The following is a 17,511-nucleotide window of genomic DNA, read 5'->3' as shown; positions in this document are numbered from 1 at the left end:
CCCAGTCATATATTCTCTCAACCAATGAATCCTAATAGGGCATATTATCATGGGGGCAAGGGGAAAGTACCATCTTCAACTTTTTTTTTACATTAAAAATAATGTCCTCAAGACGATGAGAAAACAACTGATCTAGCAAAAAACTGATGCGAAGAACTGAGTTGTCTTTCATCATTCATTCATTCATTCATTCATTCATTCATTCATTCATTCATTCATTCATTCATTCTAGCCTTCAAGCTAAGCCTAGCAGTCATGGCAAGAAGACTGAACACCAGTTCCCCAATATCATTGACTGGTGCAAGGAGAGAAGAACCAGGCTGCTAACTCAGCCACGAACCAACAATAACAATTAATACATCCTGTAGTATTTTTCTTACAAGCTTGGCTACTAGGCAGTGTAAGTCATTAGTATCTCCATTTAACAGATGAAGAAACTGAAGCCCAGAGAAATTATGTGACTTGACAATGGTCACATAGCTAAGTTTTGTATTCTAAGTCACAGCTGCCCTCTCCCTGCCTCAGCTGTGATGTAACTTGTGGGTTATCATGGGGCTTGAGCCAAATGAAATATTGTTCTGGATGATAGAATAATGACTTGGTTCCCATCTCCCCCCCACCTGGTCCCAACCTCCATCGTATTAGAAAATTTAAAGATTCAATTCCAATTTTAAAAAGGTAAGAAGGCAATATGGTACAGGGGTCAGGATGCAGTTAGCTCAAAACATGACTATGGCTAGGCACTCAGTCCTTCTGAGTTGGTTCTCTACAAAGTCATGCAATCATACTAAATGGTGACTAAGGAATGTTCCAGCTCTGACACTGTTTCCTGAGGGTTCTCTCAGCTCTGATCATCTAAGTTCTTAGAACTCTTCCATCTCTGACATTCCCTATTCTTGGGGCCCTCCAGGGTTGATATTCCGCACTCTAAGGTCCCTTCCAGTTGGGACTTTCTCTCTTCTACCATCAGTCCCACTTCTGATACACGCTATTTCTGTAGATAAGACTTTGATTCAGCTCATGATTTAGCAAATTGGTATAATTTGTTCCAGTTTTTCCTTCATGATTTGGTTTTGCTAAATTACTTAGATTACTTACCATGTGAAACCTCATATCATCCAAAATCTTTTTACCCATTTGTAGCCTTGACTGCCCGACTGAGAGCTCCTTATTACTTCTTTGAGCTGCTCACAGAGCCTAAAACATTACCTTGGGTGGGGTCTCAATCAATATTTATTTAACCTAGTGAAACCAAGCTAGAGAAAGTATCTCTTTGTTTTCATGTGGGGTAGTTGGTAGATGAGGATCTTTCCCACTAGGTTCTGATTTTCTTTCTTGTATAGCCACAGCCATCCACCTTTCTTGGCTTGAAGTCTAAGGTCCCTCCCTGGTCTCTGACCTTTCTCTTACCTCGCCACTTGAATCACCTTATCCAATGGTTCTCAAACAACTGTTGCTTATAGCATAGTAAACTTTTTTTTTATGACGAACTGTGGCTTCCTGAATATTTAAGATGGCAAGACCACTGGAGGGTTGAGGGCTTTGCACTTGGGCAGTTTCCTTTCCAAAAGACTAGACATTTTTGTTGAGGGCTCTCCAGTTTCAAGGTTTCATATGTTTGGAAGTTTAGCATATGCTTATAAGAGACTAGTTTCATTTACTCTGAAAATACCATACTTACTTTACTGTGTATGCTGGGTTAGTAAGATTTATAAGAAAATTATTTTTAAATTTTCTGTTATCTACAATAATACATAATTTTCGCCTCTTATCTAGCAACACTAGTGATATGACAGTTTACCATAGCATATCCGTTGAGAACCACTGATCTGATCAACTCAAGTCATGCTCGATCCACTTTGGACTCCATTCCTCATTCTCTAGACTTCTCTATCCCTCCTCTGATAGCCTTGCCTTCACATGGGTAATTCTTGCCACTCATCCCCTGCTTTCTAGTATTCCTTTATATGTTAGATTCCCCCATTAGAAAGTATGCTCCTTCAGGGTAGGAACTGTCTTGCTTGTATAGCTTTTAGCACAGAGCTGGGCACATATTCAGCATTTAATAAATGTGTGCTCTGTCTGTCTCTCTCTCTCTCATTCATGTAATAAAAGTGAGAGGATCACTCCAAGGCTGGCATCTCTGGTATCTCTGAAATGTATGAAGAATCAGAGGAAAAATGAGGGGTACTAACTCCAACTCCTGGAGTTGGAGCTTAGGGGTTCAGGTGCCAGGTTTACATCTTAAGATCTGTATGCCTCTGGTCCAGTCACTATCAGTTTCTTCACCTATAAAATGAGAGGGTCAGACTAGATTGGCTCTGAAGGCCCTTCCAGCCAAAAATTATGCTCCTATGAGCCCAAGGATGCCCACACATTGGGTAGAAGCCCTGTGGAGGACTCTTGGAAAGAAGTGGACAAGAATTACAGAGAATGAAAATGCACAAAAAGATTATAATAGGCCCCACTGGAAGGCATTTCCACATCAGTGAAACCATAGATCCATCAAAGTTTCACAGCACAGTAACAGCGGTCCTGAAGGATGGTATTGCCATATGTTTGGTGTTCCTTTGGATTCCTTCCTTGCCCTTGACATACCATCCAGGCAAAAAAGTTATGTACTGGTTGGACTAGATTTCTAAGATCACTTCTAATCAAGCAATCAATAAACATTGATTAAGCACTAACTTTGTGTCAGGAACAGTTCTAAGTTCTGGGGATACAATGAAAGGCAAAAGACAGTCTGCCCTCAAAGAACTCACAATCTACTGAGATTCGAACTCTAAGATTCTTTGATCACCTAATCTTGGGGATACTGAGGTCCTTTATAAGTTAAATGTGTGTGTGTGTGTGTTGTGTGTACACAGCTGAGGTCAACTCTATCCACTCTGCTACACATGTATGTATGTAGATATAGACATACATGTAGCTACTTGAGGACTGTTTATGTATGTATATCTATCTCTAATCTATCTCTACCCATCTAGCTATATGTTTTGTCTATCTACCTACCCACCCACTATCTATTATCTATCTAGCCAGTCCACCCACCCATCCATTAAGTCATCCAACCATCCATCCATCCATCCATTCATCCATCCATCCATCCATTCATCTATCTATCCATTTTATAGCTAGCCTATAGCAAGGTCTCCAGAATTTAATTCCCATGAGCTTAATCCATCCTTGGGATTTGAACTCATGAAGATGAGTCTTCCTGATTCCATGCTCCATGCTCTATCCACTGCACTATCTAGATGCCCATCACATCCTTTAAAGCCCAACTCAAATGCCACTTTTTTCATGAGGGTAACTTGTGAGACTCAAGTGAAATGGAGTATTGAAGTGGGCCTGGAATTAGGAAGACCTGGGTTCAATTCCTGACTTAGACCCTTACTTGCTGTGTGTCCTTGGGCAGGTCATTTAATTTCTCTGGGTTCCATCTGTTTCCTCATCTGTAAGATGAGTGGTCTGGTCTCAATGACTTCTGAGGTCCTTTCTAGCCTCAATCTATAATGCTATGAAATAATGTTAATAAATTACTTTGAAAATATGAAGATACTCTACGAGTATCTGTTATTACTAGCTCCCAAGGCCCCTCCCATAGTTTTATGCCTATAATAGCCCACAAGGAGTAGCTGGTTAATTCACTGCTGAAAATATACCCTCCTGGCCCTACATCCCTGAGTATGGGTACAGGTAGGCTCTGTAATAAGACAAAGGAGACTTGGCCTGATCAGAAGGAGCCTGAGTCCGTTCTTTACTTACTCAGTTCTGCAATGCTGCCCACTCGGGTGGCCAGTAACGATTGCTCGATGGTCCTTAGCTCTGACTGGCTGAACATGGGCAGCTCTCCAGGCTTGCTTGGCCTCTGGGGGTCTCGGTGAAGGGTCAGGCTGTCTGGCAGGCAGAGAACACCTGGAATAATAGGGATGGGGGGGGGGGGGAGAGAGAGAGAGAGAGAGAGAGAGAGAGAGAGAGAGGAGAGAGAGAGAGAGAGAGAGAGAGAGAGAGAGAGAGAGAGAGAACAAGAAAGGTTATTTTTTCCATATTTTAAAAACTGAAGTTTTATTTGATGCCTTTGGTTCATATGTCATGATTTCTACATCTGATCACCTCCTTCCCTTCTTGGAAAGAAAGGAAGAAAGGAAGAAAGAAAGGAAAGATTGAAGGAAAGAAAGAAGGAAGAAGGAAGGAAGGAAAGAAAGAAAAAATGGACATGCAAACCAAGTCTAACAGTGTATTGAATATTCTGCCCTTGTAGTCACTCATCTCTCCACGGAAAAAAACATGGTCCGCATTTCACATTTCTCCTTTTATCTCCTAATACTCCTCAACTGAAATTCTCCTCCTTCCTGCCGCAATCCCTCACCTTCATCCTCTATATGCTGTTTGTCTCAGCTCCTGTTCCATACGATTTAGCCCCTGATTCTAGACTGTCTCACAGAACCCTCTAACTTAGTGTGTCCTATCTATTGTCCCCCCATCCTCTCAAACATAGATTTAGAGCATCAGTGAGCATCATTGAGTGTATGTATATATTATATAATAGATAGTACACACATATACACACATAGGTGTGTATATATCTATGAATATCCATGCATATATATATCTGTGTATGTGCACATACAAATACGCCAAATTCACCTAAGTTGCTTTTACAAGTCATTTTGGGGACAAAAAGTTCCTGATTTTTTGTTAGAGTAAAGAAGACTTGGATTCAAGTTTCTCCTCTGCCATGTGGCCTGTCACTTAATCTGTTTGTGTCCCAGCATTTAATAGTAGCAGAATATTAGAATCTTGAGCAGAAATTCCCTATTCTAATAAAATCACAGATTTGCTCCCCAGATAGATCTTGAGGCAGTTCGTATTATCTGAATTCAAAGTATTTGAGGTGTAATTATATGTAAAATATGGTCATTGGTTTCAGCTCAATGGAAATATACAACAAAAATTCAAATCGTGACGATTTCGCAGGATTCATTATTCTCATTAAGACCTAACTGTACATGTGTGCATGTGTGCGTGAATGCGTGTATGCGTGTGTGTGTGTGTGTGTGTGTGTGTGTGTGTGTGTGTAGACACACACACTATAGGGGCAGCTAGATAGCACAGTAAGTAGAGTACTGGGGCTTGGAGTTACAAAGACTCATCTTTGTGGGTTCAAATCCAGCCTCAGACACTGACTAGCTGTGTGACTCTGGGCAAGTCGCTTCACCTTGTTTGCCTCTGTAAAACAAACTGGAGAAGGAAACGGCAAACCACTCTAATATCTCCGTCAAGAAAACCCATGACTGAACAAGATATATATATATATGTACACACACGCACATATATGCATATACATATATGTATATAAACACACATACTATACCTATATATGTATATACTCATAAGAACATATTCAATACACACATAAATTTTTGTTGTTGTTCAATCATGTCTGACTCTTTGGGGTTTTCTTGGCAGAGACACTGGAGACTGAGGGAAACAGGGGTAAGTGACTTGCCCAGGGTCACACAGCTAGTAAGTGTCTGAGTCCCTCTTTGAACTCAGGTCTTGCTGACTTCAGGACTGGTGCTCTATCCACTGTACCACCTAGCTATCATACATAAATTAAATTTCCTCAGATGGATCACTTCTTGATTTCTGTAATCATGCCCACATGTGAACACACATTCTTTGATATTTTCACATTCAGCCCTAAGCATCCTTCAAATCACTCACACATGCCGCACTGAGATCGCACCCCAGTCATCTCTCCTCATTTTCCCATTGAACAGCTACAGTCATCTAAAAATCATACACTAGGAAAAGACTTTGCAATCCCATCTAAGTGAGCCAACTGGGATATTTGTCCGGTTTGCTTAACTGCTGGTGAAGATGCTCCAAATCCTAAATTTGTTTTGATAGTATAGGTCAATCCATCATTCAACAAAAGATTCTCCTTTTGGGGCTAACAAGGTCTTCATACTATCCCACTGTCAACCGCAGAGAACAATTATCAAGTGTTTACCAAGTGCTTTGGTAAAACCTGACCTTTCTTCTGCGTGAGTCAGCCACTTCACTCTCCCTGCCTCTTCCGACCTCCATCTTGACTGCAGATGACAGTGCCCCAGTGTCCCAACATTGGGGGAGCCAGTTTCTCCATGACAAATACAGGACATGGAAATTCACACATCTTTTCATTTACATACGCTAAAAGCACCAATGGACCTAGACCAGAGCTGTTCAGTACAGACAGGCATGGATGGGGGCTGCATCACTAGAGGGGTAGCCATATAATTGAGATCACAGATCCATTGACAACCCAAGGAAGAAACAGTCAATCAATGAGCACTTATTAAACACCTACTATGTGCCAACAACTGTGCTAAGCACTGGGGATGCAAAGAAAGGCGCAAAACAGTCCCTGCTCTCAAGGAACTCACAGTCCAATAGAGAAGACAACATGTAAACATTAGAAGAAATACATATGTGATCAATTGGAGGTCATTGAGAAAGGAGAGTCCCTAGTATTTAGGAAGACTGGGAAAGGCGAAGGGAGCCTGGGAAGCCAGGAGGTGGAGATGAGGCAGGAAACCATTCCACGAATGGAGTACAGCCAGAGAATATGCCTGGGGTCTGGAGATGGAGCATCTTTATTAAGATGGAATAATCCTTTCAGGGCAAGTGAAACAACTTAGGGGCAGTCTGGTTCCTTCCAAGAACTCACACATACGTCAACACTCTATGGTTGAGAAAGAGCTTTCTAGACAGCAGTTCTTTTGATCCACAGAACCCCATGAGCAGAAAGGGCAAATGTTACTATCTCCACCTTACAGATGAGAAAACTGAGGCTCAGAGAAGCTAATTAATTCTCTGTTATTCAGCTTAGAAAGTGGCAGGGACAGGATTTGAATTCGTCTGCTTACTCCATGATGGTTTCTACTCTACTGAGCTGCCTCTGAGTCAATGATCTGTTAACTCTGAGTTGGGCTGTTCATGTCAATAGAGGGACTCACTTGTACATGGTTACTGTAGTGTCAGGCATCATAGCTTAGGGATCGAGAATCAGTATGACCTAGGTTTGATTCCTGCCTCGACTCACTAGCTGTGTGATGCTAGGAAAGTCACAACTTCTGCTGCCTCCATTTTCTCATCTGTAAAATGAGGCTGGACTCAATAACCTCTAAGGTCCCTTACAACTCTGAATTCATGATTCCACGATCCTGCTTCCCAGTAAAATAACTTGATTGGTTGGTCAATATGGCATTGTGGATAGAGTGTTCAACCTGGCATCGGGAATACCTGGGTTGAAATTGTGCCTCTGACCCTGACCAAATCATTTACCATGTTACAATGGAAAGGGCACATTGGCTCTGAAGGCAGAGAACTTTGGTTCCAATTCTTCTGACCTCTTCTACCTGTGTTTTCTTGGGAAACTGACAATCTACCTGGGCCTCAGTTTCCTTTTCTGCAAAAAGGGAGGGTTGGACTAATTGCCTCTTGAAGTCCCATTGCATTCAAAATCTAGGGTCCTATGATCAATGTAACTTTTTTTCTTCAGCTATAAAATGGGGATAATAATAATGATAGCACCTTCTTCCTAGGGTGAGAATCAAATGAGATAATGTATGTAAAATATTATGCAAATGTGTGCCATTATGTAGCAGACATAATCGCAACAATAACCAACATTTACATAGCATGTACTATGTACCAGACTGGGCTAAGTCTTTAACCAATATTATCTCATTTGATCCTTCCAACAACCCTGGGAGAGAGGTGCTCTTACTATTTCCATTTTACAGATGAAGAAACTGAGGCAAACAGAAGCTAAATGACTTAGGGTAACATAGCAAGTAAGTATCTGAGGTTGAATATGAACTCGTCTTCCTCACTTCAGACTCAGTGCTGTATCTATGATACCCTAGCATAATTACAGCAGTTCTGAACTAGGGTTCAAGTTTCAGTATTGCTACTAGTTAGCCCAGTGCCTGGCACATAGTAGGTACTTAATAAATGCTTTTTGACCAACTACTTATGAGCTTCCTAGCAAGCGACTAACCTAATGTCTGGGCCTTTGTCTATTAATTATACAATCAGTTGGTTAGGCTCTAAGGTCCCTCCTGTGTCCAGATTCTATGAGTCATAGATTTTATCCAGTTTTTGGACAAATTGGTTCAGCCAGATCTCTTAATCTGGTTTTTGTGGTATAGATTCCATGGCAGATTATCCTATAGATGTTGCAATGTTTATTTTTTTATCTCTTGCTTCTGCACATCTCCGTTAGCCACCTTTCATGCAAAATACATTTCCCTTCTTCATATCCAACTCAAGAGATCCTTATCTTTCTTCAAATCTCAGTTGATCAATAAACATTTATTAAGTGTCTACTATGTGCCAGGCACTGGGGATACAAAAGGGAGCAAAAAACATTTCCTATCCTCAAGAGACTCACAATCTAATCTAAAACTCAGCAGAGATTTCCTATCCTGTGCCAAGCCTTTGGCTATTAGGGTTTTCTCCCCGCCTCAAATCATCTTGTGTTTCTTATAGGATCACAGGCCTGTAGAGTTTTAGGACTGGAAGATGATCTTACAACTCATTCAGTCCAGTCCCCCTCGTCCATTTTACAGATGACTAAACTGAGGCTCACAGACTTGCCCTAGGTCACTCAGGTGGCAGAACTGAGTATTCAAACCCAGTCTTCCTGCCCCCATGGATCCTTCCACTGTAAGACGCTGCCTCCCAAAATAGATTTGCAATCTGAATACATCCTCTCTGCAGCAGCTCCTGGTGTGTCTGTGGCTTTGGGGTTATTGTTAAGAATTTATAGCTTCAGTTTATGAAAGTCTTTTTTTATGGATTTGGGTGTTTGTACTGAGCTAGAAATCCTCCTGCAATTCCATGTGCTTATTAAATTCAAGTCCAAGGTCCTTATTAAATATCTTTTCTTTTGTATCTCTGTTTAATGCAGGTACAGCTTTGGGCAAGTCACTTAACTTTGCTGCACTTCAGTTTGCTCCTTTGTAAAATGAAAAGGTTGGGCTTGACGACCTCTACAGCCATGGTCCCAAGTCATTTAACTTCTCTCAGCCTCAGTTTCTCCATCTGTAAACCAAAGATGACCTGTAAATGTCCTTTCAAATCTAAATCTGTGATACGATGAGATACCATGAGTCAGCTCAACATCTATAAGCACTCACTATGTGCAAGGAATTTTCAGACAAAAAGATGAAACAGTCCTTGCACTCACTGAGTTTACCTTTTACTGGGGGGTGAGGTCGGGGAGAAGATAGAATATGTACATAAGCACAGTGGCCTTGCACATAGTAGGTGTGTAATAAATGCTCACTGTCAGTCAACTAACATTAATCAAGCCCTACTATGCTCCAGACACTATCTATGCTTAGTGCTTGCTGACTGATGAATTGGTTAAATAAATCCAGGATTTGTAAAAATAAATAAGCGAATAAAGTAATAAATAAATAATAAAACGTTGAATAATGAATAATAAAAATAATAAAGTCATTTCAACCAATAATGAGAGTGTACCAAGATGTAGGCAGGGTCCCATGTGCTATAGAGGTGGGGATTCAGTGAGGAGTAAGGTGTGCCAGAACACAGAGATGGGAGGCAGAAAGTGATGTGCAGGAAAAAACTCACAGGACAGTTTGACTGGAATGGAGAGGAATAAAAGAGAATATTGAAAAGGCTGGTGGAAGCTGCCAGATTGCCAAAGGCTTGAAATACCAGAGGAGGATTTTGCATTTTATTCTAGGGGTACCAGGGAGCCACAGCAGGTTTTTCTCAAAGTAGGGAGGTGACATGATCCGATTCATGTTTTAGGAATGTCACTTAGTCATTGATGCAGATGCAGATCTGGAGGAGGGGGAGAAAGGAGAAACTGAAGTAAGAAGACCAATTAATTAGAAGCTCTGCTGCCATATTTCAGGCAAGAGGTGTTGAGGACCTGCACCAGGGTAGGGGCTTTATAAGCAGGAGAATCAGATGTGCTTGAAAGATAGGAAGGTAGAATTAACAAGATCTGTCTACTGATCTCATGTGAGAAAGGGAGGAAATAAGCATTTATTAAATTCCTACTGCATGCCAGGCACTTTACAAACATTACCTCATTTGATTCTTACAACAAGCCTGGGAGGTGGGTGCTATTATCATCTTCATTTTTATAGCTGAGGAAACTGAGACAGACAGAGGCTAAGACTTGCCCAGGGTCACACAGCGTGGAAGTATATAGGTCAGGTTTGAAGTCTTTCTGACTCTCGACCCAGTATTCTGTCCACTGAACCATCTCACCCGTGATTATTGAGAAAGAAGGAAGATTCCTAGTTTGACCCCAATGTTGGAGACTTGGGTGAATGAGGGATGTTGGCAGTACCTTCAACACCTACCCCAGTGCCTCCCACAGGGTAGCTGCTTAATAAATGATTGTTAAGTAGAATTGACTTAGAAATTACAAAAAAAAAACATGCTCCAGAGTCTTAGGGTAAAAAAATATGATTTTTGAAAAAGTCTTGAATGATAGATTGCTTGGGTGTGAAAGACCTGTAATTGATCTATTATTCAAGGACCATGTCTTAGCTTTTTTTGAAGACCATATTTGGTGTGTAAGAAGACATTTCTTGTGACATCTTTATAGGAAAATCCATGGGGTCGATAAAATGTCATCTGCATCTTCATATTTTAATGTCAGCAGTGGTATGATGCTTCTGGAATATTAATCATCTTACACTTCTATAGCTAAGGGACTCACTAAGTTGGTGGGGAAGGGGATACATCATAGACTTAGGGCGATGCGGGTCATCAAAGACCTTTCACTGCCCTCCCATGCCACTTGAATTGATTCCTTTCAGAATCCTCCATTTGCTCATCCACAAAATGGGTTTCTGACCCTCCAAAGCTTCACTCACTGTTCCTTCTTGTTGGTCTGATTCCTGATGCCAGAACTATGTGTTGTTAGACAGTTATTGTTTTTTAACTTGTTAATTCTAACTGTTCTGGGACTCGATTTCTAAAATCAATCTAGTTCCTTTTTCACTTCAGGTCATGTTGTATGCCCAGTGTGCCTGCTTAACTGGTATTGATTAACAAGGGGGGCACTTGGGTTAGAGAATTTCAGGGCTGGGAGGCACTTCAGGAACCATCAAGGCCAGCCCTCGCTGGAACAAGAATTCTCTCTATAACATACCTGACAAGTAAACAGTCACTTAGCTTTTGCTTTAGAAATATCCAGCGGAGGGAGAACCCACTCACTTCATTGCTAGGTAATATGTGCCTCTCTGCCACCTGTAGCCATCTCTCCTGGTTCTGCCCTCCGGGACTGAAGAGAACAAGACTGACCCCTCTTTGTATAAGACAGTAGCCAGTCTTCAGCCTTCTGCCTAAGGCTTCTGTTCTACAGACTCCAGGAGCCAAGACTGGAACTGGAAGGGGCCTCAGAGGCCATGTAGTTCCACCCACTCTGTCTGCCTCAGTTTGTCTTCTGGAAAATGGGGATCATAATAGCACCTTCCAGGGTTGTTGATAATATTTGTACAGTACCTGGCATACAACAGGAGCTTAAGAAATACTTGTTTCCTCCCTTCTTCCTTCTTTCCTTTCCTTTCCTTTCTTTTCTTTTCCTTTCCTTTCCTTTCCTTTCCTTTCCTTTCCTTTCCTTTCCTTTCCTTTCCTTTCCTTTCCTTTCCTTTCCTTTCCTTTCCTATCCTTTCCCTCCCTCCCTCTCTCTTTCCTTCCTTCCTTCCTTTCTTCCTTCCTTCCCTCCCTCTCTCTCTTTCCTCCCTTCCTTCCCTCCTTCCTTCCTTCCTTCCTTCCTTCCTTCCTTCCTTCCTTCCTTCCTTCCTTCCTTCCTTCCTTCCTTCCTTTCTTCCTTCCTTCCTTCCTTCCATCCCTCTCTCCTTCCTTCCTTCCTTCCTTCCTTCCTTCCTTCCTTCCTTCCTTCCTTCCTTCCTTCCTTCCTTCCTCCCTTCCTTTTCCTCTTCACTTTATCTAAATGCCCCTCTTGATCTGGTGCTTATGAAATCATATCTCTCCAGTAGCTAGCTCACTAATTGTTAGCAGTGTCGTCGTTGCCTCTGAGTCAGCTTTTGGAGCTGACTCACAGTCAAAACCAGAATTAGTTAAAAACAACAACAAAAATAATAAAATATGGCATGTAACAGAAACAACTTAACCCTAAATTATTTAACCAAGTTATTAAGATGAGAATTGGACGATAGAAATGACAGATACTGACTATAATTTCATCCAGAAATTTAACCGATGTCAATTGATTGTGATAGTGTGGAACTCTCCAGCAGCGTCCTACAGAACTTTCCGCATACTTCCAGAAACTGTCTCAGGAATTCTCACCACTCAGACCACCTGTTTATCCTCTCCTCACCTGACTCATGTTTGAGAGCATGCGTCCTTTAGTTACTGTCTCTCCAAATTAGGTGTCCACCGATGCTTCAGCGGCTGCTATGCCTTGGGCCATTTGAATCATATGTACTCATTCTAAGGCAGCAATTAATGGCCTCTCCCCTGCCCCAGGATTCTAGTCCCATACTAGTTCTGTTTTAAAAAAGGGTCAAAAGTGGTCAAAGATCTAGGGCTGTATGGGACCTCAGAGACTAGAATCTAGTCGGGGGATCTAGAGGGGAATTAAGAAGCCTTCATTCTACTGATAAGGAAACTGAGGGAGAGGAAATTTAAGTGATTTATCCAAGATCACATAAGTAGAAACTGCCAGAAGCAGGATTTGATTCCATTTCTTGGACTCTAATGCCATTGTATCCATGGGGCTTAACAATAGTGTCCGTCATATAGTAGGAGTTTAATGAACACTTGTTTGATCGACTCAGATGCAGAGTGCTAGTAAAGCTGATAGAACTTTTAATGAGAAGGTACGAGGCATAGATGGTAGAGAGCCAGTCTTAGAGCTAGGAAGACCCGGGTTTGAGTGCTCCTCCTGCCATATTGATTCAGAGCCATCTAGTTCAAATCTCCCCCCCTTCCCCATTTTAAAGATGAGAAAAGTGAGGCACAGAGAAAGTTAAGTGACTTGCCCATGGCCACACAGCTAACAAAAAGATCAAAAGTTAGATCCAAACCTAGGTCTTCCTGATCGCAATGCCAGGGTTCGATCTGCCTTGCCATGCTGAGCAGATCATTTAAACCTCTCAAAGTGTCAGGCCAGTCTCTAAGTGTACTGTCATTTACACTTGAATTGCCAGTCTCTACCACTATAGGAAGTTTGCCCAAGGACCAGCTCTATACTAATTAAATTCATAGGCTGGGATCTGCCCACCCTCCCTCAAACACAAAAAAACCCCAAAACAAAAAACAAAACAACCTGATAGAAATACTTAAAACAGACATAATAGCAGGAAGCTTCAATTTCACTGGTATTAGTATAAAAAAGAAAACCCAAATAGGAAACATTTAGGACTGTAGGGAAGTTTTCTCTTTCTGGTTTGGTTTTGATAATTGGCTCAGGACCAGATCACATGGCTCTTTATTTTAAAAGGTACTGGGGTGGAAAACAGATTTGGGACTGGCCCAACCAGTTCATTCATTTGGGGGAGCTGTGCCAAGTCCCAATTATGCTAATCATGCCCCACACTGCATTTTTTCAGAATGATCTACATTTAAGGGTAAAGAAAGTTAGGCAGGCGTTTGCCAAACCACCCGAATAACTAGGATGTGGTAAAGACAAAGAGAGAGTTTCCTGTACTCAGTAACTGCCCCAAGGCCAGGCTCTGGTGCAAGGCTGCTGGAAAGTGTGAGACGCCACCTAGCCTAGACAAAGGCAGACTACTTTGGTGAAGGGAGCATTGAACTGGGAGTTCTGTGCCTTACTCTGCAGATTCCGAGCCCTGTGACCCAGGGCAAAATGAATTCATCTCTCCAAGCCTCGTCTTTCTCATCTTTAATATGCGGTTGGCCATAATTCCTGAAGGGCTTTCCCCCAGGCCTCTTATGGGGTTCAAACTGGGCCGGAAGGGTGGTGCGTTGGAAAGATCCCTGACTCGGGAATCAGAGGACCTAAGTTCCAAACCTTATTCTGCCACTGCATGTGTGCAAGCTATATTAACCTATCCTGGACTCAGTTTCCTTTTCTGTCAAAAGAAGAGTTTAGACTATATAATGTCTGCTGCGGTATCTTCAAGCTCTAAAGCTCTGGTCCTAAGAACTTCATTTACGGACTGATGGACCCATATGCAGAATACTGTTCTGAAATACGCCCTACAGCTAACTAGGGAACAATGTCCTTGAGTCATTGGTAGGGGGAATTCCAACGCTTTGAGAAAACTGCCTTTTACCAAAGCACAGACAACATCTTCTCTGTAACTTAGGGTCTGAAAGAGTTGCCTGGGGCCACTGAAGGGTCAGTTGACTTGCCCAGGGTTACACAGCCGGGAGCTAGCAAAGGTTGAACTTGCACCCAAACTTAGCTAGTTTTGAAATCAATCAATGAATACACATTTATTAAGGGTCTACTATGTGCCTGGCACTTCAAAGCACTGGAGATACAAAAAGAGGCAAAAGCTAATTTTTGCTCGCAAGGAGTTCACAATATATTGAGGGAGGATATATCATATCATATCGTATCATATCTAATATATTATATTATAGTATAGTTACTATACCATACTAAATATTATATAATAAATATACTATATTATAATTATAATTATACTATACTGTAATATAATGAGAATATTGTATTATATATAATGAGGATAATAATTGATCAGTAAATATTGATTAAGTTCCTACTCTGTGTTAGGCACTATGCTAAGCATTAGAGATACAAAAAAAGAAGCAAAAACCAGTTCCTGTCTTCAAGGAGCCAGATCAGCTGAATGTCCACTTGGGCCACAGACCATTTCCAGGTTGATTGTACAAGGGACTCAGAGCCTAAAGCCCTCACTTTAGAGAGGAGGAAAAAGAGACCCATGGAGGTTAAGGGACTTGCCCAAGGTCACAAAGGCGGAAAGAGGCAGAGTGGAGATCAACCCCCATGTTACTGACCTGAAGCCAGCACCCTTTTCCCTACACTGTATATCACACTTTATGTGTATATCTATATATACATATATGTATACATATATGTATATATAGATACACACATATATACACACATATACACTTATATATACACACATACACACATAATACATAATAGTGACTGACATGGACTCAAGGTCTCCTTGTTGATTAATGTGTCTGAGCAAACAAATTGGCCTACACAGAAATGGAAGACTAACCTTGACCTCATCAGCACAGTCTTACTAGCCAAATGAGGGAAAGAGACCCAGGGAGGAGGAGTCCACACAGCTTAACTCTCTTCTCTTTGCCTGAGAACATGAACTTCCTCAGTAGACATTGGAGATGACCTTTACTATCCCAACTCTACCATCTTTCCTGGAACCAGACACTCCTAGGCACCTTGCTGGCTCCCAGGAGGGCAGCATTTCCTCCTGCTGCCAGTTTAATAAACTACCCAGCCTAGTATAGTGAAAGTTCCTTCTTCTATTGTGGTTTCTCAACAACAACTCTTTGAGGTAGAAATTTCAAATACAAGAAAGTGTTAGAACCAGGTCTTGAACCTAGGACTTACTTCTCACTCTGACTTCCTGTTCTTTTCACTGCCTGTCATCTAGCAATGGGGGACCCCACCAGGAAGCCTCTTCATTAGTTTCTATGCATGCAGGAAACTCATGTCTGAGAGAAGATTTGAACTTGAGATTTTCCTGTCCCCAAGTGTTCTTTCTCTGATACCACAATATTTCTCTGATATCAAGAGAGACATAGTATCACAGGTCTACAACTGGAAAGAACCTCAGAGACCACTGAGTACAATTCCCTCATTTTACAGATGAGGAAACTGAGGCCTTACCTCAAATCACACAGGTAATAAACATTCAGGGGAGTTTTGAACTGAGTCATCTGCTCACTATATCTTGTAAATACTTACTCTATGTTTATCAACTCCATTAGAATGTAAGTTCCCTAAGGGTAGGAGCTATTTTTGCCTTTTTTTTTAAATTCACAGCAAATATCATAGTGCCAGGCCCATAGTAAGCATTTAATAAATGTTTGTGGACTGACTGACTGATTGTAGAACTAGTGTTCTTTCACTTGCTATAAAATAGTGTGAAGAGAGCAGAATTTAAATTCCTCGAGAGCAGAGAGTGTTCTGAGTTTTCTGTATCCCCAGTGCCTAGTATGTAGTGGGCACTTCATAATTTCTTGTGGGGTGGCACTGATTGGAACACCCTCAAGAAGCCTTCCCTGCCATGCTCATAGCTCCAAGGTAGGACGGAGCAGGAATCAGCAGGTTCACCTACCCAGGCCGTTCAGGAGAGAGGGTGCTAATTAAACTCTAGGTTAGGGAGCTCCTCGGAGACAGTCGGGCACAGATGGCAGCTTCATTGTTATGACTGCATTATTATGTTGTACAAGGTACCCGGAGGCTATCTGAAGACAGCATGGTTTCGAAATCAGTAATGTAAATAAGAAAATGAATTATTATGGGACTGCATAAGATCTCTAGCAAAAGGAAATACAAATAACCTTATCTGCAAATCTGCAGTGTGGTGATGGGGAAAAGTGTGTTGTAGTGGGAGTCAGAGATCATGAGAACGAATGTTGGTGTCCTCACTCACTGTGTGACCTTAGACAAGTCCCTTGATCTGTCTAGGCCTTGGTTTCCCCATCTGCAAAATGAGGGAATTAGGGCCTCTAAGGTGGCTTCCATCTCTAGGTCTATAATCTTATGACCCTGGGTTTTGTTCATGCATTTTATTTTTGTTCAGTTCTGAATATGGAGTTTTCTTGGTGAAGATACTGGAGTGGTATGCTATTTCCTCTTCTAACTCATTTTCCAGAGGAGGAAACTGAGGCAAACAGAGTTAAGTGACTTCCCCAGAGTCACACAACTAGTAAGTGTCTGAGGTCAAATTCGAACTCAGGTCTTCCTGACTCCAGGTCAGGTGCTCTATCCACTGCGCCACCTAGCTGCCACACATAAATTAAGTTTGCCTGTTCATTTGCCCTGTTCATTCATAGAATCCTCGGTTTAGAACTGGAAGTATCCAGTCCAACCACCTGATTTTACAGATAAGGAAACTGAGTCTGGGAGAAGTTAACAGATGGTAGAAGCATAAAGCCACAGAGTTGGAAGAAACCTCAGAGATGATCTAAGTTCACAACTCTTCATTTTACAAATAAAGAAACTGAGGCTTAGAGACAAAATTCACAGGAATTTAGAATCATAAATGTAGAGCTATTAGAGGCTTCAAAGGGCATATATTTCAACCTCTTCATTTTACAGATCAGGAAACTGAGTTTCTGGGATCATAAGATGAAAGATCTAGAGCCAGAAGGGCCCTTAGAGGCCATTTAATCTAAACCCTTCACTTTACAGAAGAAGGCTAAGGGTTTTAGCCAAGGCAGCAAATAACAGAGGTGGGATATAGGTGGTGCCATACTGCACAGAGTGCCAAGCCCGGAGTC

At 41.7% G+C, this 17,511-nt stretch overlaps 1 protein-coding gene across 2 annotated transcripts in view; it reads right to left on the bottom strand.

Moving 5' to 3' along the window:
* ABTB3 (ankyrin repeat and BTB domain containing 3) overlaps positions 1 to 17,511 on the bottom strand; it is a 304,327-nt gene that overhangs the window by 96,511 nt on the left and 190,305 nt on the right. For both annotated transcript variants that reach the window (XM_072655838.1, XM_072655840.1), the window contains exon 2: positions 3,769 to 3,918. In XM_072655838.1, coding sequence (XP_072511939.1) covers positions 3,769 to 3,918 — 150 coding nt within the window. The remainder of the gene's footprint in view (positions 1 to 3,768; positions 3,919 to 17,511) is intronic.

Source organism: Notamacropus eugenii, chromosome 3, assembly GCF_028372415.1.
Source record: "Notamacropus eugenii isolate mMacEug1 chromosome 3, mMacEug1.pri_v2, whole genome shotgun sequence".
Taxonomy (NCBI): domain Eukaryota; kingdom Metazoa; phylum Chordata; class Mammalia; order Diprotodontia; family Macropodidae; genus Notamacropus; species Notamacropus eugenii.
This window is presented reverse-complemented; position numbering and strand designations above follow the sequence as displayed.